Source organism: Neodiprion virginianus, chromosome 4 (assembly GCF_021901495.1).
Source record: "Neodiprion virginianus isolate iyNeoVirg1 chromosome 4, iyNeoVirg1.1, whole genome shotgun sequence".
Classification (NCBI taxonomy): Eukaryota; Metazoa; Arthropoda; class Insecta; order Hymenoptera; family Diprionidae; genus Neodiprion; species Neodiprion virginianus.
The window spans coordinates 31,703,630-31,728,745 of NC_060880.1; the positions used below are offsets into that span (position 1 = coordinate 31,703,630).

Here is a 25,116-nt window from a genome sequence, read left to right on the forward strand (position 1 = left end):
TCTTTTGGAATACTTGTGATTATGAATGAATCTTATATAATTAGTTGATAAGCCGACAAGTGCTGCAAATTTCTGCATCAGTACTGCATTCTTTTTACCGTGCACACGTTTGGAATAATTTTTTACACGGAAATTCCGCTTATAATATAATTCGTATCTATCTAAGAAGAGACATAACAATACACAAAAAATGTCTGCATCATTATTATCTGGCAAGGTTTTTCTCCTTGTTACTGGTGCGAGCAAAGGAATTGGTCGTCAGATAGCCGAATCATTTGGTTCTTTGCTAGGTGAAGGATCACTAGTGTTATTGTTAGCAAGGAATTCGAATGGATTGAAGGAGACGGCCAACAAGTTACCCAAAAGAATAAAAGTGCAAACCACAAGTGTTGATTTACGTGTTGCAGATGCGAATCATTTGAAGGGTAAGATCAATGTTATCTCAAATGTAACTTATAAAATGCTGCCATTAAACCGTTTGGCTCTTAATGACTGTTGCACATTGCAGGTGTTTTCCAGTGTCAACATATCGTGATAACTTTAAAAAATTTTTAATTCTACGATCGATACTTTAAAATCATCCGATTACCTTTCCCGTAGATATCATCAGCAAAGCCGTGGGTCCTGCAGGTGTAACCCAATTCGAAAATGCTATAATTGTTCACAATGCAGCATCAATTGGCGATCTTTCGAAACCAACTATCGCTTTGACTGATTTTCAAACATGGCGAGACTACTACGACCTTAATGTATTCTCACCAGCTGTCTTAAACGGCGTCTTTATGCAATTGTTCAATGAAGCTTCAAAAGTAACAAGGTTCGTTATAAACGTGACATCCATTGCTGCAAATACACCTTTTGGGTCAGCAGGATATTATTGTTCAGGAAAAGCTGCAAGGACCATGTTCTTCAAGGTAGATGAATGCTATATGTATATGATGTAAATTTTTGGTACATGAACTTCTGCTATATTTATTAGCCAATGCCGAATTGTCCACTCTCGTTTAGGAACATTATTATTATTAATAGAAGTGTAAACTTGCCACAGTGCAAATTTAGCTGTTTTAATATTTTCCAGGTATTTGCAACAGAAAATCCCAACGTGTACGTACTGAATTACTCGCCTGGCTTTGTAGACACTGATATGCTGCATGCCGTGATCACCGGTATAACGGATCCATCGGCCAGAAATTTTTTCAGGGAAGTACAATCAAGTGATTTGGTGCTGACGACACAGCAAACAGTTAATCGTATGATAGAAATAATCAAATTACAGAAGTTCAATTCAGGTGATATCATCGATTATTCTGATTTATTAGAAGCTTGAAAACATGAGGAAATAGGAGTAACTATCGTTTATAATCTGTACAAATATATGTATTGGGGAAAGTGAGAATAACGGGAAATTTGAAATTATACTATGCCTAGCCACATAAAATAACGATAAGTAAATGAATTTTATAGGGATGACGTATACGACAATGTACGATAAATACGCTGTTTGGCGTAATTTTTTGCAAGACTTGCAAGGCAACAGGCACTGTACCCATTGTTTGTGTAGTGCACTGAGAAATCAAACCACTCATTGATTACCTACATATTTTAGCAGATTAACATCAAAAAGCTAGTTTTGTTTGGTCGTAAATCTCAGTTTTCCATTCCAGAAAAATATTGGAGCATATAACGATATTATTGCCGCAAAAAATTATTAAAATTCGTCGAGTATTATATATATATATGCATGCATACATAATACTCGACGTATATTTAATATTTCACATTATTACTCTTTCATATATAATACGAAGTTATAATAATACACGAAGACTAAAATTAAATAGTAACTAAGTAAAAAAAAAATTTCGCACAATAATCGCGTGAGTGTAAAAATGCGTAACAACCTAACTAGACTATTCCTTTTGAGGTGCAGCTATGTAAACTAGTTTGCGAAACCTCCTTATTAGTACTTCAGTATACACTGTGCAAACTATTAATAATGCAAAGAGACTAGTTGATAAAAGAAAAACGGGCGTCGGATATATCGGCGGTAAATAATTCGAAAATATTAACGTAAATAGTGGTGCTCCGGCAAGTGGACTCATTACTTCGAGAAGCCCCGCGAGTGATAACACAGTACCTGAAAATCATAAAATTCTCCTTAGCTTGAACTCTGACTACGAGCATAATATTGTTAAATAGTTAGAAAAATCACCAATATCTTCCGCTGGCACTGATTTTGATAAGATGGAACGCATAACAGGCGCCACAATTCCTCCAAACATTGCGATTGATACCGAGAAATACATATGCCAAGCTTTCGTTGCGAAAGCTTTTACAATTGAACCAATTAGACCGGACGTGAGACCTACGACAGCTAACAGCGTGTCTGCACTCCCTGGAATTGCAATAATTCGTTAATCGGTTAGTGCTATGTATAAAGAAAAAAAGTTTATACCGTCGTATTATTTATATCGAATAACTGTTACCTGCGCTATGACCGAGTAGAGAAACTCCAAACAAAGCTGTGATGTTCAGCAAGAGACCCACGCCATTTACATAAGAATATTGTGCAACATCCCAGCCCAGTCGCGCTTTTACGAAAAGAAATCCTATGCTCGTCTCTGCTGCGATAATCATTGCGCATGTTGTAAAAATGAACATCACAAGCCAAACAACGGGTCGATGAAAACCGTATCGTTTAACTATAATACTGGTAGCAAGCTTCTTCAGCAGGGCGATTTCAAACAGCCCATGCATCTGTGATTTCTGTAGAAATACTTTCATTATATCATCGTGTTTTTTTTTTTTTTTTTTTTATTCTTTTTTTTCTTTTTATCTGACAACGAGTACCTACCTCGGTGGCATCCTTGGCTGATTCGGGAATAGTGAAGTAAATTATAAGTAGTGCCGATGCGCAACACATCGCACCTATACTGAAGACTGTTGTGTAACCACAGTTTTGAAAAATAATAGGCCCGCCAAAGACGCCTAATACCACCCCACCGAAAATTGATGCCTGAAGCCAAGCCATCAGCATCGTTCTGTCTTTTTCTGCCGTTGTATCAGATATGTAACACATTGCAGCCAATATTACGGTACCTGATCCACCCAGGATATACCCCGGAATTGAGGGAATTATCAAATACCAAGGACTGACGTCCCAACTGCAGAGTAAGGATAGCAGGCCGAACATTAATGTAAAACCTGAAATGAGGATGTAATTAGAAAATATTGCCCGTTACATTTACAGACGAAAGAAAAATAAGGTGCCCGTTGGCAACGTCGACTTCGTCAAAACCAATACTAAATAATCAGCCGAAAGTACCCGTTGCGTAATGGAAGCTTGATTTTTTATTGGCGCACGATAATACCGAAAGGTCAATACGAGACTGTTTCACGAAAAGATATATTCAATAGTAAAAACCGAAAGATAAAATAATATCTCACCTGTCAAACCTCCTAGTAAGAGAGGCTTTCTTCCACCTCGGTCACTCCAAGGACCAAGAAATAACGAAAGCACTGCCGACAGTATACTTTCGATCAATGTTTTGACCATCACAATCATACTTGCTAACGGCTCGGCTTCAGCTTCCAAAAGTCTTTCTTTTATGCTACTGTCATTTGTGTGAGCCATACTGCAATCGTACGTGTGATTTGTTCCTAACGATATCAAGCACGTACGATAAACGATCAAATCCGTGAGAATGATACCTGCAAATCAAATTATTATTCTTCAGTTCGATTATCTTAATTTACATATAAGAGCGAGGACAATCTGTATATACATTCAACTTCTAACATATCTCTAGTAACCTTGCCTTAAATTGCAAAAATTTAAAAAAAACTATGTGGGTAGTCTTTCTACAGAGTGGAAAGACCGATTGTGAGCGAAACGGTGCCGAGAAGATTTAATGGATAATAAAATTATCTACAGTATAATCGATTAATTCCACCTTGCATTCAGGTGGGTGCTAATTTATTATTCTAAATAATTATACCTTGTGAAATAACAGAGATCGACACGAAGCAATGTTTATTAAGTACCTCGTAAATAAAATATTTTTTTCATCTTTTCATCGTGTTGCGAAATATCTAATTATTCTTAAAATCATTAGATGTTATCCTTTTTCCTACGCTCGGCCAATCACTGCAGCCGTCACGCGAGCAGGTTTAGATTATAGATATTAGATACAGTAAGTTCACAGACCCGTGAATGATTGCGAAAATGTGAGCAATGCGACTGAACATCCCAGGATTAAGAAGCGGCCGCGGCCCTTCGTTGCTTTTTTACTTCCTCCTTCTACCGGCATTTTGTAGAATTTATCACAGCCCCTTCTTTTTACGGGCCGATTTCGAATTATCTGTAAACAGAAGTGACGTCAAAGTTACAATATTACATGCAGGAAGATCGTTAAACTATGCGATACGTGTACGAACGCTTTGTAATAGTTTTGTAATAATGACTTGTACGTTTAGGCGCCACGTGTAAGCTATTGTTACACTTTGCCATTTGCCATATAACGAGGTGGTTAAACGTGCACTCACATGCTTTGGATATTCAAGCACGTTTATCGTAACTATAAGAATACGGTATGAGGAGGGCGTACACGATTTATTAAAGAGACTTAGGAAGATATTGGCGGCTAAACGTGGGTTAAAAATTCACTGGGGTTTATGATAAGTTGAGAAAACACACGCAAACTTTTTTGATTTTCAACTTATATTTCACATTTTTGTCGACGAGAATCAGTGACATTCGTAAACAAATATTAATAACACCGGCTTGCGAAATATAACTTTTAATTTCCACCTCAAATAACACAGCTTTATTTTTAGATATTTAGGTATGTGAAATTAAAATATAACGCTAGTTTTTTTACAGCACATCGAGATTTATTTTTATGCATTTTTGAATTATTTTTACGGAAAAAAAATAATGTTTAGTTATAAAATGAACGGCAATAGGTTCAAACAAGATTTGAGAGACTAGATAAATCAAACAAACTTGTGATATCTTTTTCTACTTTCTTCAAAACTCCTTTTTAATAATGAGATGGATCGAATGGTCGGTACAAGAGAAACAGATTGAACAAGAATCTTGAAGAAAGTAGAAAAAATATTAAAAGTCTGTTTGGCTTATCTTGTCTCTCAAGTCTTGTATGAACCTAATGCTGTTCATTTTATATCTAAACACACAGTTTTACATTTATTTAATTTTTTTGAAAAATGCATAACAATGAATTGATGTACTGTAAAAAAACTAGCGCTTAGTTTTAATTCAACATATCTAAATACCTAAAAAGAAGCATTATTACTTGGAGGGGAAATTAAAAGTTAAATTTCGGAGGCCTGTGTAATTAAGAGAAATATAGAGCGTTCAAGACAAACGCGCGTCTCGCGCATCGCTTTCTTCTTGCCAATATTTCAAGTAGCCGCATGCAAATTTAAAAAATTCTCAAACGGTATTTCATTGAAGGGATTCGCATCCGCAGATTGAACTATAAAATTTGTGAAAAAACGTAAAAATTAAAAAAACATCGGTCGATGATTTGAGAAACACAAAAATTTTGCAACATTTATTATTATCTCCGTACAAAAATATTACTTTTTTTATACATACGTCGGTTCAATCTGTGGAGAAAATTTGTATGTTTGTTTGAAAAAAAAAAAAAAAAATGATATCATATCTTATGGCGTTGTTGCGTTATTGTGGCAAAACAACGAAGAACATTGTCTCGAAAAAGACGTGTGTAAATTGTAAATATACATACTAGTCTCGAATTTTGAACACCCGGTTGTCTTCAACGCTCAATATCTTCTGTGATTGAAAATTTCTTTTTACCATTACCATGATTCTCATTGACTAAAATGTGATAAAGAACTTAAAAAAAAAAAAAAAAAAAATGCATATGTTTTTTCAATTGTCAATAAATGCGAAGCGAATGTTTACTCCATTTCTAGCCGTCAAAGCAAAAATGTTCGTAAAATACTGTACTAATAGAACAGATCGATAACAGAAAATGATATTTCTTGAGATTTTAAGCCTTCCTAGTCCCTTCAACGCGATATTTTCTGGCTGTTGCCCAGCCTCTTCTTCTTGGTCTTCTTCCTGCTGGCTATCTCCAATTGTGGTATAATATACGAAGTCACTCGGCTTCGTCTGCCGTGAACCTCATAATCAGTACAGCTTACAGTTAGTTATACATCTGTATATATATCATCTGTTGCTACCCCGTAAAGCAGTATAACTTACACGTTACGCCTATAAATATAAGCTGTTACTACACTCTGCAAACGAAAGGGGTTCTTGGCCTTATCAAGATAATGTTTGTAACCACATAAGATCTGAATGAAACAATGAGGCGAAAGGGATTCTCGACCTTATCCAGTCAATGTTTGTAACTAGATAAAATCTCCATGTACGCTCCGATGTAAATTTTGTAGTGAACGTGTAATTAAAGGCCATATTCTTAGAATGAGCCCTCGTAAAAAAGCTACTAAACGAAAGAAAAATCACACTGTAAAGCAAATAAATGATGAAATTGAGATTGTGCATCTCACGAGGAGAATGTTGAGCAACTAGACAAGTTAGATATTGACACTGAAGGATATGTTGGAGACTATTGTACGATCAAGTACACGCGCGTAGACACAGATGTACCGTCACATTTTCAAACCATATATGTTAATAATGTTTCACTTGACATGGAACTAGACTCTGTAGTACGTGTTTTTGCCATTCCATTTAGACTTTATAAAAAACATTATTTACAAATACCAGTGGAGGTATTCATAAGTAGTATTGCGCACGTATTGTCAACAAATGATGGAAATATAAGACTTAATAAACGCATATACGAAGAAAGATATCCTAATAGAAATTAAAGATTGTATATAGTTAACCACGGAGGTAACCCAGTAATGACACGGTGCTGGTTAAAAGCTTTAAGAATGTGGCTACTATTTAACATTAAGAACAAACAGTTGAAGGCAATTTCATGCGGTGGGGACATAGACTGAGACTTTGTACTAAAAGAATTAAATTTCAACCAATTTGCATTTATTATGAAAAATATGACGTAAAGCGCGACACGTGTAGCATTCACAAAACTATTCCCACGATATGGATATCCACTGCAATTGGCAAGAGACAATTTCCGGTCATTCGCATGTCAAGATATTCGAGAGTTCGCATGAAAAAAAAAATAGTATCCGTCGTATAGCATTTAAGGGGGGGGTACACCATGCAAGCAAAAAAAAATACTGCAACTTTGCGATTTTTTTTTGAAAAAACGGATTTATTTATGAACATGCGGTCTTGAATACATTAATATATAAGTCTTTGAGAACTTTAAAAAATTTTTTTATTGTCGAAAAATTTCAAAATGGCGTCGTGACAGTTGGATCCCCAAAGCCGCTCGGAAAAATGGGGTGCGAGATTTGGTGGAGTCGTGGATAGTCCTAGAACACTCAAATTACAAAAAATTAGTTGTATATTATGTTTTCTTGTCCACTACGTACCACTTTTTTGATATCTAGTCTCAAAAATTTTTTTTGACCGTTTGAAGTCGCAAAAACGTGGTCGAAAAATTGAAAAAAAAAAAAATCGTCACTTAAACAATCATAAAAAATTTTTGAGACTAGATATCAAAAAAGTGGTACGTAGTGGACAAGAAAACATAATATACAACTAATTTTTTGTAATTTGAGTGTTCTAGGACTATCCACGACTCCACCAAATCTCGCACCCCATTTTTCCGAGCGGCTTTGGGGATCCAACTGTCACGACGCCATTTTGAAATTTTTCGACAATAAAAAAATTTTTTAAAGTTCTCAAAGACTTATATATTAATGTATTCAAGACCGCATGTTCATAAATAAATCCGTTTTTTCAAAAAAAAATCGCAAAGTTGCAGTATTTTTTTTTGCTTGCATGGTGTACCCCCCCCTTAAGCACAACCTTAGCACAATGGCGCAGTTAAGAACTTAGTCGATACGCTCGAAAGAAAAACAAAATGTCTGTTGCAAACTGGCGCAAACCTTCACGAAGCAACAGAGCAATCTCTGTTGGATTATCGTACGAATTCACATACTGTGGCAAACTAAACACCAGTGAGGTTGTGCATGGGTCGAGAAATAAAAAGAAGGTTTTCAATTTTACGGTCGAACAATGTTGACGATAAGGTCTCAGCCCCGCGACAAAAACTAATGCTCGATCGCGGAGGTAATAGAAAAGTTCACTTCAAAATAGGGAAAATTTTAATGCTTACAGACCATGAAAAAACGAAAATTTCGTGAATCAAAGCTAAAACGATGTACGTGAATCGATACTCAGCGGAACATCCCAGCTAGCACAAAACTTGCAAGTCGTCGAAAAGACGTCTAAGGGATGTTTTATACGCCATTTTGTGACGTCTATAAGACCTCAAGGCCTCATCGTTTAGGAATGAAGATAATTTTTGGACACAAAGATATCTTTCAGACGTCAGAAAATTGCGCGTAACGCATTCTTCAGACGTCGCTTTCACGACTTTAAATTTTGTGCCATCTCTGGATACATCGTCGATGAAAAGACACTGTAATAAAATGCGAAATTATAACATAACTGAAATGTCAGCAATTCCTACAATTTTTTTTGCATGACCTACGCACTCGCCGCGGTATCGCAAGGTAGTTGTGAATTGCAAATACGGGAGAGATTGCTCACTTTACGTCAATCTGTAAACATACAGGTATATTATATCTATATCGCGTGGATCTCGTGAGCGGAATGTTGAGGGAACTTTGTGTTTTCAGGTGAGTAAAAATGATATCGTAAATCAAGCATATACGCGTGGTATGTGTGTTTTCAAATAGTGTGGCGTTGTTGTTTTGTTATCGACGGGACGCCAGATTTCGTAGTTTATTGATGATGATTTCATCCCGTTTTAACAAAGAGGATCACGTATTGGCGCGGGCGTAAGGATCGATCAAAGTTTGTAAAATTAAATATGCATATATCTGCATGAGTGAACGTTCGCAATCGCGTCTAATGTATGTATGCGATGCATAATTGGAATGAGTCTAGCACAAAATGCTTGTATAAGAAAGGCCTCGTTCTAAGGTGAACTTGTTGTAACCAAGAACGATCGGTATTTTATTTTTACAGAGACTTGTTTTAACGTTGCAGCAAATAAAGCGAATATCGTAAGTGCTGTAAAATCTACCCAATAACCACTATATTCATTCTACGATTTGTTTCGCTTCTTGAATTTGTGTTCATTATTGTTAAAATCAAGCTACCTTGGATAATTCTCTGTTTAGTTGCGCAAGACGTTCATTATTCGTCGGTACAATTTCGATCCAGTTTCGCGCATGTCATTTATCTCGTACGTTCATGAACTCGGTGTGAACAAAATTTTTTGAAAACTTGTTCTAATTCTTCCGATAATATACGAACAGTTTCTACCGACTTCGTTCGTGTCTACAGGGTCGTTAACTGAATAATGGCTCTCTGACCGTTGATCGAGAGAGAGAGAGCCGCTTAAATGCAGATCAGAGGTAAAATCGGCTGCGTTAATCGCTTTCGTGACCAGTATTCCGTAAGTGACCCTGTAAAAGTATAAATTACTCCGATACGAGTTTCAACAGAAAACCTCACGATTCTTTTAAAATTCGTCAAAACGTGTCAATGAGATACTTTCAAAACCCGCCTGAATAAATTTACCACATCTTTTTTCTACAATAATATTGAAATTCTGTTCACAATTCGTGAACCTCTCTGAATCACTTTTTAAAACACTTCGTTTTTTTCTGTAGTTACACCTGTCAAAGTACGTTTTAAAATTGTTAAGATTTACGAATCACGTACACTGAATTTTGAAGTTTGTCAAGATTTATCTACAGAGAATTCTCATTGTTAGTTAGAAACATAAATAATATATAAGTACAAGATCAGCTTCAGGTTTCATTCATTTTTATTTACGTACTCACTCAGTTTTGTATGTTGAAAAATGAGTCTAGCCAGAAGTCGAAGTAATTCTTCGGCTTCCGTAGTCACGAACAGAACTAACAATAAGTGTAACCGGAGTTAATCAGATTCCCGTAATACGTATCGTGCAGGTTCATTTGTATACTCATATGCGTACAACAAACTGATTACGCAGATTCACAGAACTATTTCGGAGTGAACTATACGCGGTACTTGATATTTAAAAAAATTAACAAATCAGCAAGTTGCTATTTACAATGGGCTAAAAAATGTGTCGTGAAAATACCGCGGTGTCAGCGAACGGAAGTGTCGGGTGCTGAGCGCAACCAGCCGCTTACCCGCTTATAAAACCGAAAAGCCAAACTACTCTTGCAGCAATTTGTGTAAAGTTGGAAAACGGAAATTTTCAACCAATGACGATGTTGAAGTAAGTGGTGGAAATAGGCCAAGTATTATGCACAATGTGTAATATAATACATATTATACTTTGATGGATATAAAAATGTGCGTACACTCAAACCTCTCGTTATAAGTGACGTATTTCCTTCGATAACTTATTAATTTCACGTTTAAAGTGACAACAATCACAGTCCGTGCGAGTCCTACGCGGACTAAAATCTATGCAATCACTGATCACTTCTCAAACGCTTTCGAATGGGTATCAAATTATGTACGAATTATCGTGGCTGACTAAATAATTCTGAAGCGTGGAGCAGTCGTCCCTCATAGTCTGCAGGAGTCGCGGAAGGGGCAAAAGCATTGCCAGTTTATAATTCTTGCAATTTTATAGGCTCAGTTAGATAATTATATTCCGAGATCGAATACCAAGGTGAAAAGAATGAAGGCGGGTATACGTGCTCGTACGTATATACGAGTATACCCACGTACGGACGTGTGTGCATACGATTTTGCGTCGTCAGAATTTTTACCCGTACTTTTTTGTTCATTCGTTCTAATGCGCAGTGAAATAAAATGTAAGAAAACTTACTCGCCGAACAATTTTCGCGTTTAAAAAAAAATTTTCCATACACGGGTAATTTGTATTTCGAATTGACTACATTCCTTGCGGAACAAATAACGAGGAGAAACTAGTACTGCTTTTTTCTTTAACGAATACTCTGGCGATACTTGGAGCGATTGCAATATTGTTGCAGTAATTAATTACAATGTAGGAAATCTCTCAATAACACGTATAATGGCCGTTATTTTTCTTATCTATACTTTTGATATACGTTTCCGAAAGGGGTAGAACTCGATTGGCCGTTATTTATACCGGCAGCATTCGAATCTTATGATGCACTCGTTCATAAACAAACCGAACAAAGTCCATCGCACTTTGCTAAAGGTTGGATCGAGTGATAGTTGAATTAATAATAAGTCACCGCTGTATATTCTAATTGAAATAAACATTCCCATTATTTTCTTCGCGATACAACAGTTCAATCTCCCGTACTATTTCAACGTAGGCATAATATGTCGGAACTCTCACTGCGTGCTACAAATTGCTACGGAATTACGATAATTTTTTCACTCGATTTCAGAGCCACTAAAAACAACTAAACGCGCAACCATATTCATTACATACGCTCGGGTTCGTCGGTGGCTGCAAGTTATATTATGAACACAACAGACCCAGAAATTACACCTGTAAATGTTGACACTGCATTTACGGAGAAACTGTGTCGGTGCCCTACATAATCCAATGGATGCAACCGATATTGATTGTTTTCTACCGTATAATTGGGTCACTTAATATTAAAAAAGACTCATTAATAATTCGAACAAGGACTTATTTGCAGTTGGCAAAAAAACATACGTTGTTATTGCGAATAATTTACCGTTGAGGCGACGGAAGTTTTGGTGCGATCAACCAGACAGTATAAAGTTTTATTTGGAGCACCGAAAAAAAATTGTTCATATTATTTTCCGAGTTACGTAGAACTCACCGAGAAAAACTGTCATTTACGGTTACCGTACAGTCTTAGACTATTTTTATTTTCTACCATGATCGTGAAGTGCGGTAAATGCAGAGTTCTAAAATAAAAATCAGTCGTCTAGCTCCGACTAGAAAATCTAGTACGCATTATTATTTTTCTTTGGGTATAGTCAGTCGTGATATATTTTCTTGTCACTGTCGTCACAATTTAATGCCGGAGCACAAGTAAACTGATTTTGAGACCTCGTTTAGCTGAAAAAATACAGTAAACTTACCAAACATTATCATATTACATATTAAAAATGATCATAGCAAATACTTACTCGTACCACGTTGTTTTTTTTTTTATAATTACAACAATATTCGAAACGATGTTGTAACGATGTGCAATTATAATAATTTTCTAGTAAGTTTAATAAATGTAATTTTTTTTTTTTCAACGCGGTTATCTATACGCCGATACTCGTTGAACTTGAGAAGTTGCAAGATCACAGAACGTGAGTTCCTTTCAATACCATGTTGAGAACGAGCATACATTCACATTCCTCGATTAAACCCCGAGTGTAAGATTCAAAAATGAAAGGTGTGTCCTATACGTGTTTTTCAAATCATTGCACCATGTGAGGCAATATCGCGTAACAAGTCCTGATTCGTTCGAATAGATTTATCGTATAGTTAACAATATTTCATAAATACGAATTATATAATTTACTAGCTGTTAATTGTCTCTGACTCTACACGCTTGCTCCGTGATTAGTATGTAAATTTTGAATTTTCCTTTGTTCCATTAGCATCGTTCCATTAGCTCGAAGATCCCAATTCTCCACGTGCAATGGAACATCCTCAACAATCATTCACATATTTCACCGTCATTCATAGCGCAACATAATGTAACGAAGTTGCGTTCCCGTCCCTCATACATCCTGGCACGACTGATGCCGGTTTAAATTCAATCGGCAAATATTTAAACATTTTTCTAATCTACGGTTACTCGGCCAACGAATATTATTGTAATAACGGTCAGTCCATTTTTATTATTTTACTTTACTATTATTCCAAAATATAACTTTCACGATTGTAACCATGTATGTACAAGAATGGGTTAATTCTACTTTTCATCCACTTCGTATGGAGAAACGTTAACATTTCCCCAAATTTCTATTCCAGATTGCCATGGAGTGGCATAGGAATTCACTTAATTTAGAATACGGAGTGAATTTCTAAGGATGCACATGGAAATTTTGAATGGGACAAGACATGGAGGCAATTAGGTAACCATAATTTACTGTTTAAACGTAATGATCATCGTTAAATTTATCCTACGTTGTCTACAAAGTGTGAATCCACACCAAACAGGCTACAGATTTCATTACACCGCGTAATGTTTGTTAGAGAAAATTTGAATAATTGCGAGCGAAAAACACAAATATTGCTTTAAATTTGTTTCCATATTTCTTAACAATATTGAAGGGTCGGTAAAAAAATCCAATAATGTATGATGAAGAATAGTGAAATGTCACCAAAAGTTCAAGACTTAAACTCACTTGATCACAGCCGGGAACTTGTTATACTCTAACTGTAGAGAGCTTACAATAGCTGCTGTTTTCCTCTTTTCTCTCGCTCTCTATCTCTCTCCCTCTATTGCTCCCTCTATGTTTATCAATAAAGTCAACATAATAAATAAACGCATTTCTTTCACTCTCTCTCTCTCTCTCTCTCTCTCTCTCTCGTTCATTAGCATTAAGTTATTTTCTAGGTCTGTTTACTCTGTACATTGCTCGTTTACACTTCAGAACGTCCACCCTGGTACAATAAATACAATCTGTTCTATTCTATTTTATTCTCTGTAATTTCTTTGCAGATTGTAACTTCTAAACAATAATTACTTGTATTTAAACTTGTTTTTAACAGGTTTCGTGTATGTTGATATTATTTTAGCGTAGCGAAAAGTCGTATGCAACAGTTTATCCTCGGTTTTCTATAATTTCTGAACGTAGCATTTTATCGGTTCTCGTTTTCATAAAGAAAAGTCTAAATATTGATAATCTGCAATTTAAAAGCAACAAATGTAAACCTTTATTCAAGTTATTCTTAGGGTGTGGGTCAATTAAAACTCATCTATTTATCCGTGTCTCTCACATCACTCATGACTTTGATTATTGATGAATCCTACTCTTATAGGAGCAGGCAGGTGCAGACGCTTGGAAACGAGATTCTTAATTGCATTTGTGAGCAAAGCTTTTTTTTATCATTTATATTAGCGTACCTGCAGATCGTGGTAGAATATCAACTGACAATTAATACGGCTTTCAAATTTACATGAATTTATTGTATGTCACAGCGATAATTTAGGGAATGAGTGGAACAAGGTTTTTGGTCACGAAGAACAACGTTTTGGAAGAATACAATACAAATATGACCACTTACATAATATACTTAGAACGCAAGTCAATCTCTTTGGGACGATCTCTAATTTAATAAGTAACGATGCAGCTTTAAATTCTCTACTCTATCCTACAAGATCCTGTGTATTATATAATCTTATCTCTATTTGCGGTTTTTTTTTTTTTACATTCCTATCCGGTACGAAATGAATATAATACTTACTTTTTTCTCTACCTTGTTGTAGATAATCGAATTCCAATATCGACGTCTACAAAATCCACATCGTCAAAGCAGCGATGAGAACTTTCAATTTTGGAAGCCAACGACCATATGATAATTATTTTCCTGGTAAATACGCATAAAATAGTGATGTTTGGACGGGTGTAAAAAACTTCCATGAGTCAAGAAGTTTTTATATACGCGCATGCCACAAGATCCTACTTTATGTGTCGTAAAAACTACAAAGTGGTCGAGTTGTTGACGAAGATAACGCAGAACAAAATGTTTGGAACCTAGATTTCGTTTCCATATGTTTTCACATTTCCGGTATCTCGTGGTTTCACTCCGATAACTTCAAGCTTCCGTTACAGTATCAATATGGTTCGGAGGATTGGGTGGCTGCCCGAATGGATTTCTGTCTTCGTGAAATCCAGTCCCTCGATAATGCAAAGAGACGCGTGATGTGTCGCGTAATTTTGCGTCACAATTTTGAATTGCTTGTGTAAAATAAGCGGCTGGTAAAATAAACTCGATGTTTGCAATTTCGATTTATCGCGCGCCGTTTTTGCACTGAAGGTAAAAAATAAACGAGTATTTATTTTTGGGATACACGTTCTTTTCAAAAACTCGCCGAACATTCTCACCCTCCTGTATAAATTTGGCAAGTTTAATTGCGTAATTACAAGGTCGACTACATTCCTACATACGTTTCCTTTTTTCCCATCCTTTTCCAGACGTCATTACGCGTACAGCTGGTAGTTATGTGTCCAAACCAGAAGTAACTTTAATTAATTGTTATTCGTTGAACCAGTTGGATACATTATTCATAGAGTCATCGACACATCTACCGATTACATCTCCTCTTAACCCCTTGAACCACGCATAAAAATAATTAGTCACCAGTGGTTATAAATCGATGCTCGAAGAAATAATAATGGTCGTGATGAAAATTGTATTGTTAATTACTTCGCTTGCGTAAAGATGTTATCAAAGTCTTTTTATTCATATTGCGTATTGTAAGTCTGTTTGCAGGAACGTTCTTAGCGGTCGAAATCTCGCGTCCAGTTGTTCCCATATTGTACTGACAATGAGTCAAGTAGTTTGTGTTTCGAAGATCGCTTGGCAAGTCAACTTTGTATGAATTGAGTTGGGCTCAGTTCATTTATTCGTTCAATTCAAATTAACTCCGTCTGACTTTAAGCAATCCACGCTCGTTCCGACTAATTTATGTTTATTCAAATGTATCAGCACCATTCAACAAAATTTATCTGTTTCATTAGCAGGTCCCATCACATTTAATGATGAAACTAAGAGTTTGCGTCTTCCTTCACGTTTATTTTTAGTCGACTCCGCGTGTGGTAACGTTCATTCTGCAGACACTTAATCAGACCCACTACCTCCAAATTCTCAGATTAGGACAGGTGCAACGGACTTTGACGTCGTGGAGAACGCAATGAATTTCAAATTCAGTTAATAATTCGTATAGATTATGAGTGATACAAGTTTGTAAAGTTTTTGCGGACACGACAGATTCTATAACGTCATTAGTGCATAATTGTATCTAGGGCCGAAATGAAGGGTTTTATCACACTTGAAATTTATAACAGGTATGAAAATTGATGTGATGAATAAGAATTCTCGACCTCGTATGTAATATATTATAGTCTTGGTGATCGGTCAATTAAGAAAGCGTAATTTTAGTTAACGTTTCGACCCGGATATGGGCCCTCCTCAGAACGATTTATTTAAAAAACTGTCAAAAAACAAAAAAGAAAAGAAAAATAGGATTTTATAATATAAATAATGGTACTAGTAGTAATCGGACATAAATATTGTAGATGTAATATTCTTAGAGCTATTAAATATTGTTGATAGTAAGAACCTTATGAATAATTGTGATAAGGATGTTTTTTGGTGTTATTTACCTTTTGAGTTAAGTAAGTGTAATAAGATGTAGTCGAATTCACAATTACAATTGGCGGAAACAGTGTTCTTTTTAGTGACGGTAGACAATGTCACTCTTCCAGTTGTTTTTTGTAGGAGTTAAAGGTTGGTAGTCATTTATTTAAAAAAATTAAATTAAAGAACTATGTTTTTTCACAGTCAATATGTCATAGTGTTAAAAGGTTATTAAAGAAGGTCAATTAGCAATGAAATTAATTCACAGGTGTCAATTAGGTGGAGGTAAGCTCTTTATAATTAAGTTCTACATGTCTAACGAAATATTGTTGGTTGAACCACTTGGGTCAACAGGTGAATAACGACTGATGGGGGAAAACAAAATAATCCAGAGTGAAGGTGAACATGTTATAAACATTATACAGAAAAAACAATAAATATTTGGTACGAAAGGTTATGTAGAAAGAACTGTAAATGGAGACTAAATAATTTTTTTAAAAAAATAAAAAAAATTAGTTTAGGTTAAACAATATTTGTTGTGTGGGCAGAGATTAGAGGTTTGTAAATATTGAATTGCTGTCATAATCATTAGATCTTAGTACATTGTATATGAGCGCCAAGTTTTTTTCCTGGAACTCTGTACTAGCAAGTTTTATAGCTCTATCAACAAGGCTAATTACCCTCATGGCCTATTACAAAAACAAATTAATAAGAGACGCTCCTACATCAACAACATACTTGACCATAATATTGACTCTACTCCTGTCGAAGATAACAATAGACCGGCTACTACATATATCCCCATTCCATATGTAGCCGGCCTATTCGAGTCACTTAATCGTTTATTCGATAAATATAATGTAAAGTTCGTTGGAAAAAATTCAAAAGACCTAAAACTTGTTTTTGATACCGGTAAGGATAAGATCCCCATAGGCAAACGTTCAAATGTAGTGTATAAAATACCTTGTAAGGACTGTAATCAAGTCTACATAGGTCAAACGAGTCGACATCTCAACACCAGAATTAGGGAACACCAACGTAACATACATGAGACAGATGAACGGCACACAGCTCTAACGAAACATAGGATTGATAAACAACACACTTTCAATTACGACAACACAAACATCCTTTGTGAAGAACAAAATTATTACAGAAGATTGCTTTTAGAAATGTGCAACATTGTAGGTCATACCAATACGGTTAATCTCAGACAAGACGTTGAACATTTAAGCAATATTTACAAACCTCTAATCTCTGCCCACACAACAAATATTGTTTAACCTAAACTAATTTTTTTTATTTTTTTAAAAAAATTATTTAGTCTCCATTTACAGTTCTTTCTACATAACCTTTCGTACCAAATATTTATTGTTTTTTCTGTATAATGTTTATAACATGTTCACCTTCACTCTGGATTATTTTGTTTTCCCCCATCAGTCGTTATTCACCTGTTGACCCAAGTGGTTCAACCAACAATATTTCGTTAGACATGTAGAACTTAATTATAAAGAGCTTACCTCCACCTAATTGACACCTGTGAATTAATTTCATTGCTAATTGACCTTCTTTAATAACCTTTTAACACTATGACATATTGACTGTGAAAAAACATAGTTCTTTAATTTAATTTTTTTAAATAAATGACTACCAACCTTTAACTCCTACAAAAAACAACTGGAAGAGTGACATTGTCTACCGTCACTAAAAAGAACACTGTTTCCGCCAATTGTAATTGTGAATTCGACTACATCTTATTACACTTACTTAACTCAAAAGGTAAATAACACCAAAAAACATCCTTATCACAATTATTCATAAGGTTCTTACTATCAACAATATTTAATAGCTCTAAGAATATTACATCTACAATATTTATGTCCGATTACTACTAGTACCATTATTTATATTATAAAATCCTATTTTTCTTTTCTTTTTTGTTTTTTGACAGTTTTTTAAATAAATCGTTCTGAGGAGGGCCCATATCCGGGTCGAAACGTTAACTAAAATTACGTTTTCTTAATTGACCGATCACCAAGACTATAATATATGAAAATTGATGTGTGGTGATCCCTTCATAAACGTATAATTCTTCCTTAAGCTTTCGCAAAATTGCAGTTGATTCGCGAAACTTAACACAAAGCAACTGCGGTAGGTAATCACCGTAATATTTACAGCCTCGGGATAAAAATAGGACTCAATATAAATTAAAAATAAAACAAACATCCTTAAAGTTACTCGCTTAACAGTGCAGTATTTTTATTAGAACTCTTATTTTGAACTCGCGTCTCTTTTATTAATAGTGGTTGGTGTCATTTATTGTTAATGTGGCCGCACCGCGGAATCGAACCTTTTATTTGTATGAGAATTAAATTGCATTACACGCAGATTTATATCGCTTCGTAAGCATCGAGATGTTAATCATCACTTTTAATATCATTAGATTTCCGAGAAATACGCAAATAAATTTTTATACTACTGTGAGAAAATGTATGAGAAAATAGACGTGCACGCGTGACTGAAGGTCTTTATACAATTGATTTACTATCTACCGCGATTTGTAAAATTTTAAATGAAATAATAATTCCCGCGATGGCTTATGGCTGTTTTAACGTCTTCGGAACTAAATAAGTGTCAACGTTAAGTGCAAAACCTGGAGTAAAATTTTCAATTCACGCCTGCAATAAGAGCAATACAGAAAAAGCAATACACATAAAAAATATTTTATTACTTTTGTTTGTGATTATCTGCATCTGAACATCTGTGGCGTTTACGTTACTGTTGTAACAAGCATTGAGAAAAGAGTTTATTCACCGTAAACAAACGTAGATTTCGATATGACGAGATAAATGTTTCGTTATTATTAGTAAATTTCACTTGGGCCAAATATGATTTTTTAACTATTAATAAAATTCTGTGGGTCATTATTTGGCTCAACTAAAATTTGATAATAATAACTAAAACATTTATTTCGCCATATCCAAATATACGTTTGTCAACGGTAAGTAAACTCCTTTCTCAGTGAGTCTAATTCGTGAACTGTAAGTGTACGTGATGCATAATGAAGCTTAACTATACCTGTAATCATGGGCGTAACCGGAGGGGGGGGGGGGGGGGGGGGGGTACTGTGCCCATTGACAAGATTTTTTTATAAATATTAATGAAATCCTCTCCGTTCTTTAGATCGAATTTCAAAAATGCTCATTTTAATTAATTTTTTCTAACTTCACTAAAATAGGAATTGACCTATGTAACGCAATTCGAATCCCTTGAATTCATGTTAATCCGTATTAATTTGAATTAATTCATGTTCAATTGACATGCCGATTCGACAAGTTATTTCCCCATTGCCGTAGGTACTAACCCCCGAATTCACAAACGTCCCTTAAACGTTTGACGGGTGAAACATATAACGACCTGTACTTCAAGTATCTTCTGTTTTTATTCTTGTTGACTGTGAATTTACGCCGGTTCAACGTTTCATAAGATAACAACAATGAAAACAGAAGATTATAACGGGCCTTTACAGGCATATTCCACCGGTAAAACGTTTAACGGACCTCGTAATTTACGTATTGCAACACATATGTTGAAAAAAATTCTATATCACTTTTAATTTAATCATTCAAATTTTTTCGAAAGGAAAAATAAGTCACTGCTCTTTCCGAGCGGAGAAATAAAATGTCAATTATTCTTGTACTCCGTCTTTCCAATTGTACGGATCATCAAGCCTTAATATAAATAGTATTTTCGATGTCGATATAAAAAATTGCCACAAATTTCTCTCCGTACAAAATCTCTGGGCAAATTACCACAACAAAAAGAAAACTTGAAATGTTGACTCACCCGTAAAAACCTGTTTCTGTATTCGAAGATTCATAAACTATATCATTTATATGAAATTGTATTGTTATGTAATAAAAAAAACACAATAGATAAATTTTACGTCGTACGTAGCACCGAAGCGAACACGTCTGGTCAGCTTTTCGCGACTGTTACGTACTCCATATCGCATACATGTGTCCAAATCGTCTTACTTTTTACTTCATAATAATGACTAGACGCGTTGACTACGTGTCTGTGTACGACAAATAATTGTCTATTGTTTCTCTTATTTCGTAACAGTGAAATACATTGAACATATACCTATGTGTCACGATACGTAACATAAAAATAAACGAGTAAGTAAACTCTTTGCGGCACAGCGTCACATATATGTGACACCATTTTGAATGGGTTATTTAAGATTTATATTCTATTTTTGACATATCGTGATCATTATTTTTGCATAATTGGACTTTCAAGATGCCAATGCTGACGTTTTAGAAGGGATTGTGATCTGTGCGAAAAACCAAAAGCAATACCATAAAACAAAAAGAGATATAAAGAACATAAATAGACAAAAAACAAAAACGGAGATGGAACTAAAATCCCGCTACGTCCTTCTCGTTAGTTACGGATAACGCAAAGAGCGAGATTCACCCTAGCATTTTGTGCAAGGTGCACCGAATTCAATCCGCTAATTGAATTTTGTAATTCTGACGTCGAATTCGTTTTTTCAGCGATCGCGAAAACCCCCGGATAACAAATGTCAAGCAAAAAAGATCAAGTTTTATATTTTCAGTCCGCCGTATTGAATCCATCATCTTGAATTTTGGAATTCTCACATCGGATTAGTTTTCAGCGATCCCGTTAACCCTTGAAAATCCAGTTTCAAGGAATTATACTGCAAGGAAAAATGTATGCCTCAAAGGGTTAATGGTGCCATGGTCAATTCTGACGTTGAAGTATGTATCTCGAAATATCAAAGCCCACGCATCTCAAACGCAAAAATGGGCTTAACAACCTCATTCTATACACAATTCTAAACAAAAACATTCTAACACATTTTCATTTGACGCAGAAATAAAGAAATGGCATGAATTCTAACAATTTGCTATTGCGATTTCTTAGAATCCGTACCATTTCTTTATTTCTACATCGAATGCAAACGTATTGGAGTGGTTTTTGTGCAGAATTCCATATAGAATACGGCCGTTAAGCCCTTTTTCACTTTTGAGTTACGTGGACTTTGATATTTGGAGATATATACGTCAACGTCGGAATCGACTATGGTGCCTCCTTAAATCTTGGCTTTGCGTTAAATTCTAGGAAGAAACCCTCCACGAGTTGTCAAAATTATTATTATTATTGTTTTTGTTGTTGTTGTTATTATTATTAATAATAATATTGTTATTATTATCTGTCTTCTACATGTCAAATCAAGAGTAACTTATTTTACTTAATCAACCAGAGGAATTCCAAATTGATTTTGAAAATAAATATATTGATTTGCATTGCATGTAAGATTGTTAATGCCCCTTGCGAGGGGGAAATAACTTGTCGAATTGGCGTGCCAATGGCGTGTGAATTAATTCAAAGTAATACGGATCAACATGAATTTAACGGAATCGAATTGCATGAGCAATGAGCTGCAGCGATGTAAGGTAAACATATAGCGTGGAAGACGTTCCGATCAATTCATCAATACACATTCTGTACGCGTAGCGTGAATCATTAATAATGCAAATAAACTATGCTAAATAAGTTACTATCTATCGGTTCAACGAGACAAACAGGTGACGCTTATGTCGCCATGTAAGTTATGAGCATAGTGCTAATTCGCATAGAGGAATCAGTGTTTTCAGAAACTAGATTTGCATACCAATTAATTAAAATCTAAATGTTAAGAGGACCAGTTGTGACACTGCATAATTTGTGCTTACCTTCCATCACTTATGATCGTAGAACATAAATATGCATTGGTTTCGGCCGAAAATGACTGTATAATGTCAACGAATCTTGTGAGCCACTTATATCGAAGACATCGGTCCGTAAATCTGCTAATTTGTCCTGACAGACTCCCAGGAATAATCGCGGAAGCGGCTCAATGGAAATATCTAAAAGTATCAGTAAATCGGTACGCTATTTGATTTTGGTAAAACAATTATGCCATTAAAAGAGAAAAAAAAATAGAACAAGTTATTGTTTCGATTATTCATTTACAATTCGAAATACAATATGATAGTAATTTTATGTAACGTTCCATTTAGTAGGTAGATATGTTACATGCACAGGTATTTTATGTGATATTTATAAACACGAAAGGTGAAAATTATTACTAATCGAGACGTTTGAATTAAATTTCAGATCTGCTGCCTTTATCACCTGCACCATGTGTACCTTAATAACATAGAACTGCAAACTATATGTGGAGCCGTCTTCGGGACAAAAATGGCAAACAGTTTGATATCAGGAGTTTTGTAAAATTCATGACTTAACAACGTTACCCACTCTGTTTATTTATCCTCAATAGAGTGGAAGTATTATGGTAGATTAAATTTGCATAGTGGTATAATTAAAAATACCTGAACGATAAAGATGCTCGTTAGTTCTGGAATGATATTTCAAGTGGATGTAATTTCAATAGATACATCAGTGCTATAAAAATCTCGAAACGAGTCAATATTAAAAGCTCCGTTCAAGAAGAAACGGTATAGTTTTATTTTTCTTATTTTAACTGGTAATTTTATTCGAATCTGTGATCTTGGGCCATTTGGAAATGACTTTTGTCGAAAGTGTACGCTATACTGTTTTACAAGAATCTTTTAAATTCAAATAACAAGCATGCCGAACTGCCGTATCTTGCTTCTTTTCAGATACACGCGCTTCTACCGAGTAGAACGCAACATTTTCGTGTTCAAGTTTCTCCCCTGATGATCTCGGAAACTGTGCAATGGAAAATTCTCACATGTACGGAAGTTTACATCTAAACGACAAGGTAAGAGAAATTGTTAAATCCCTTTGGTTAAAACGTCCGCGACCATCTATATTATTAATTTATCTTTTCAAAGTAAAAGATGCGTTCACCCGAGTAAAAAACAGAGAACCCCACAGAACCCTTATGGAAATTGGCTCCCGGTAGAATTGGCTCGGTTTTCAGTATTTTAAGTACAAATCCTCCCGACCAAAAGTTCTCATGTATATATAAAGGCTTCGGAAAAGGGGTCTATGGATTTTTTTATATCTATGAATTACGCGATTTTTAAGCATTACAAAACTTCAAGGGGGACTTGAAATCAAGTATATCACTCAAAAACTGCACAGTCGATTCGCAGAGAGTCCGCAAACTCTTGAAATAAAAGATGTCACTTACCTTTCGTAGATTTTGATGATTAAAGCTGCGGGCGGCTCTGCGCGCTGGCCGGTGAGTTGAAAGGTTATTAATTAAGTTAACTCACACTTGAACACAATTATTAGCTTTATTCAGTTTTCACTAAATTGAAATTATAATGTCCGAGTATTGTTATGAAAATAACATTATTCAATAGTATTAGATAATTGTTATGGGAAAATAATATTGCTCACTAGTGTTAGATTTTTGATGAACTATTTCAGCTACAAGACGTTCGCGAACTGCTCTGTTAAAAGATTTTTGTTAACCTGCCCTGCTCCTACTCAGTGCAACGCTTTCTAAGGATTTTGTACTTTAGCGTGCAGATTTCTAACGCGCTTCCTTATTGGTTCCTTTCATTTTTATGGAAGTTGGGCCAATGAGGAACTTTCAAGTATTTATAGATACTATATTTTGGGCCTTCTTATTCGGCCTGAACTTATACCCTTGCCCTCTGTGTCCAGCGTTGTGGGTGAGTTACGCTCACCATGGCTTTTGCCATGGTTGCAAGTAAGAATTTCCGTACTTGAATCAGGTATGTACAGGATATGTACTACAACGTACTAAAAATCCAGCAAATTCGACCGGGAGCTAATTTCCATAAAGATTCTGCGGGATCCTTTGGTGCATAAGGTAGATTTCGCAATCAGCGTAATAATGATATTGTTGTTATCAGTTTTGTACAGATTTTTTTTTACGGCGATTTGAAACATTTATAAATCTAATCTTACCATCTGATCTCAAAAAACAGTTGAATAAAATCTAACAATAATCTTGAAAGATACACAGCGTTTTACAACAACCTGAAAAATAAAAAAAACCATACTTTGCAGAGAAAAGAAAGTATGAATGAACGACAAAAGGTTTCGATAATACTTGACGATATTTGCAGTAATTGAATTGGTTTGCAAAGCGATGAAAAGCACGATCAAAAATGTGGCTCTTATGGATTGTTTTTCTTGTTGATACTGTGCAAAAAATATAAACCAATAAAACCTGGCCGTATAATTTTAACGGCCTTCGTCTTTACAACCTTACAAGGTCGCTGAAGGCCCCGTTTTAATGGCAGGTGTGACTTGATTCTACAACCACTTACCTGTACAAGTTAGATTTTTAGAGAATACTGGAAAGCATTCTTTTAGAATAACAGTGAAGGCTCGAATTCCATCACCAAAATCATTAATGCGTCATATCACGGCGTAAAAATAATTTAATTGATAATGACAAAAAATATTTTTCATACCTTACGAAAGGTCGTATAAAATAGTTATTTTGAACGCCAATGAGCATGCACTCGACTTGCAACGCGTGTGCTGAATTTTTATTTTCATTAATTAACGTCATGTAATACTCCTACATTTTCTTGTTATGTATTACGTTCAAATTAACACAAATGTTTGCCTTCCGTGGGAAACATCGGTAAAATTGGCGAAGCGGTCAAGATTTGCTCAACAACATTTACAACCAACCATCTGTGTACACGGGCATGATTTC

General features: G+C 35.2%; 2 protein-coding genes and 1 long non-coding RNA gene across 13 annotated transcripts; 2 read left to right on the forward strand and 1 right to left on the reverse strand.

The window, feature by feature from the left end:
• Window positions 1–166: 166 nt before the first annotated feature.
• LOC124302716 (sepiapterin reductase-like) lies at window positions 167–1,689 on the forward strand. The gene is made up of 3 exons (XM_046759168.1): window positions 167–425; window positions 601–914; window positions 1,079–1,689. The coding sequence occupies exons 1-3, from the start codon at window positions 191–193 to the stop codon at window positions 1,325–1,327; spliced, it is 798 nt and encodes a 265-aa protein (XP_046615124.1). The 5' UTR covers window positions 167–190; the 3' UTR covers window positions 1,328–1,689.
• On the reverse strand, window positions 1,285–23,635 carry LOC124302709 (tetracycline resistance protein, class D-like). 10 transcript variants are annotated; one of them, XM_046759149.1, is made up of 8 exons: window positions 20,363–20,395; window positions 20,256–20,271; window positions 4,208–4,361; window positions 3,448–3,711; window positions 2,855–3,204; window positions 2,487–2,766; window positions 2,213–2,395; window positions 1,285–2,137 (listed from the first exon to the last, which is right to left on the reverse strand). In XM_046759149.1, exons 3-8 carry the CDS (start codon window positions 4,308–4,310, stop codon window positions 1,911–1,913), a joined length of 1,407 nt encoding a protein of 468 aa, XP_046615105.1. In that variant the 5' UTR covers window positions 4,311–4,361; window positions 20,256–20,271; window positions 20,363–20,395; the 3' UTR covers window positions 1,285–1,910. The 10 variants fall into 10 exon arrangements, with proteins under 10 accessions (XP_046615105.1, XP_046615099.1, XP_046615104.1 ...); XM_046759143.1 differs by lacking the exons at window positions 20,256–20,271; window positions 20,363–20,395 and adding exons at window positions 9,973–10,047; window positions 10,645–10,662; XM_046759148.1 differs by lacking the exons at window positions 20,256–20,271; window positions 20,363–20,395 and adding an exon at window positions 23,605–23,635.
• LOC124302721 (uncharacterized) lies at window positions 19,542–24,815 on the forward strand. 2 transcript variants are annotated; one of them, XR_006907760.1, is made up of 4 exons: window positions 19,542–22,368; window positions 22,599–22,942; window positions 23,108–23,229; window positions 24,456–24,815. It is a non-coding gene; the product is annotated as an uncharacterized LOC124302721 (long non-coding RNA). The 2 variants fall into 2 exon arrangements; XR_006907759.1 differs by having other exon boundaries at window positions 22,599–23,229.
• Window positions 24,816–25,116: the final 301 nt, after the last annotated feature.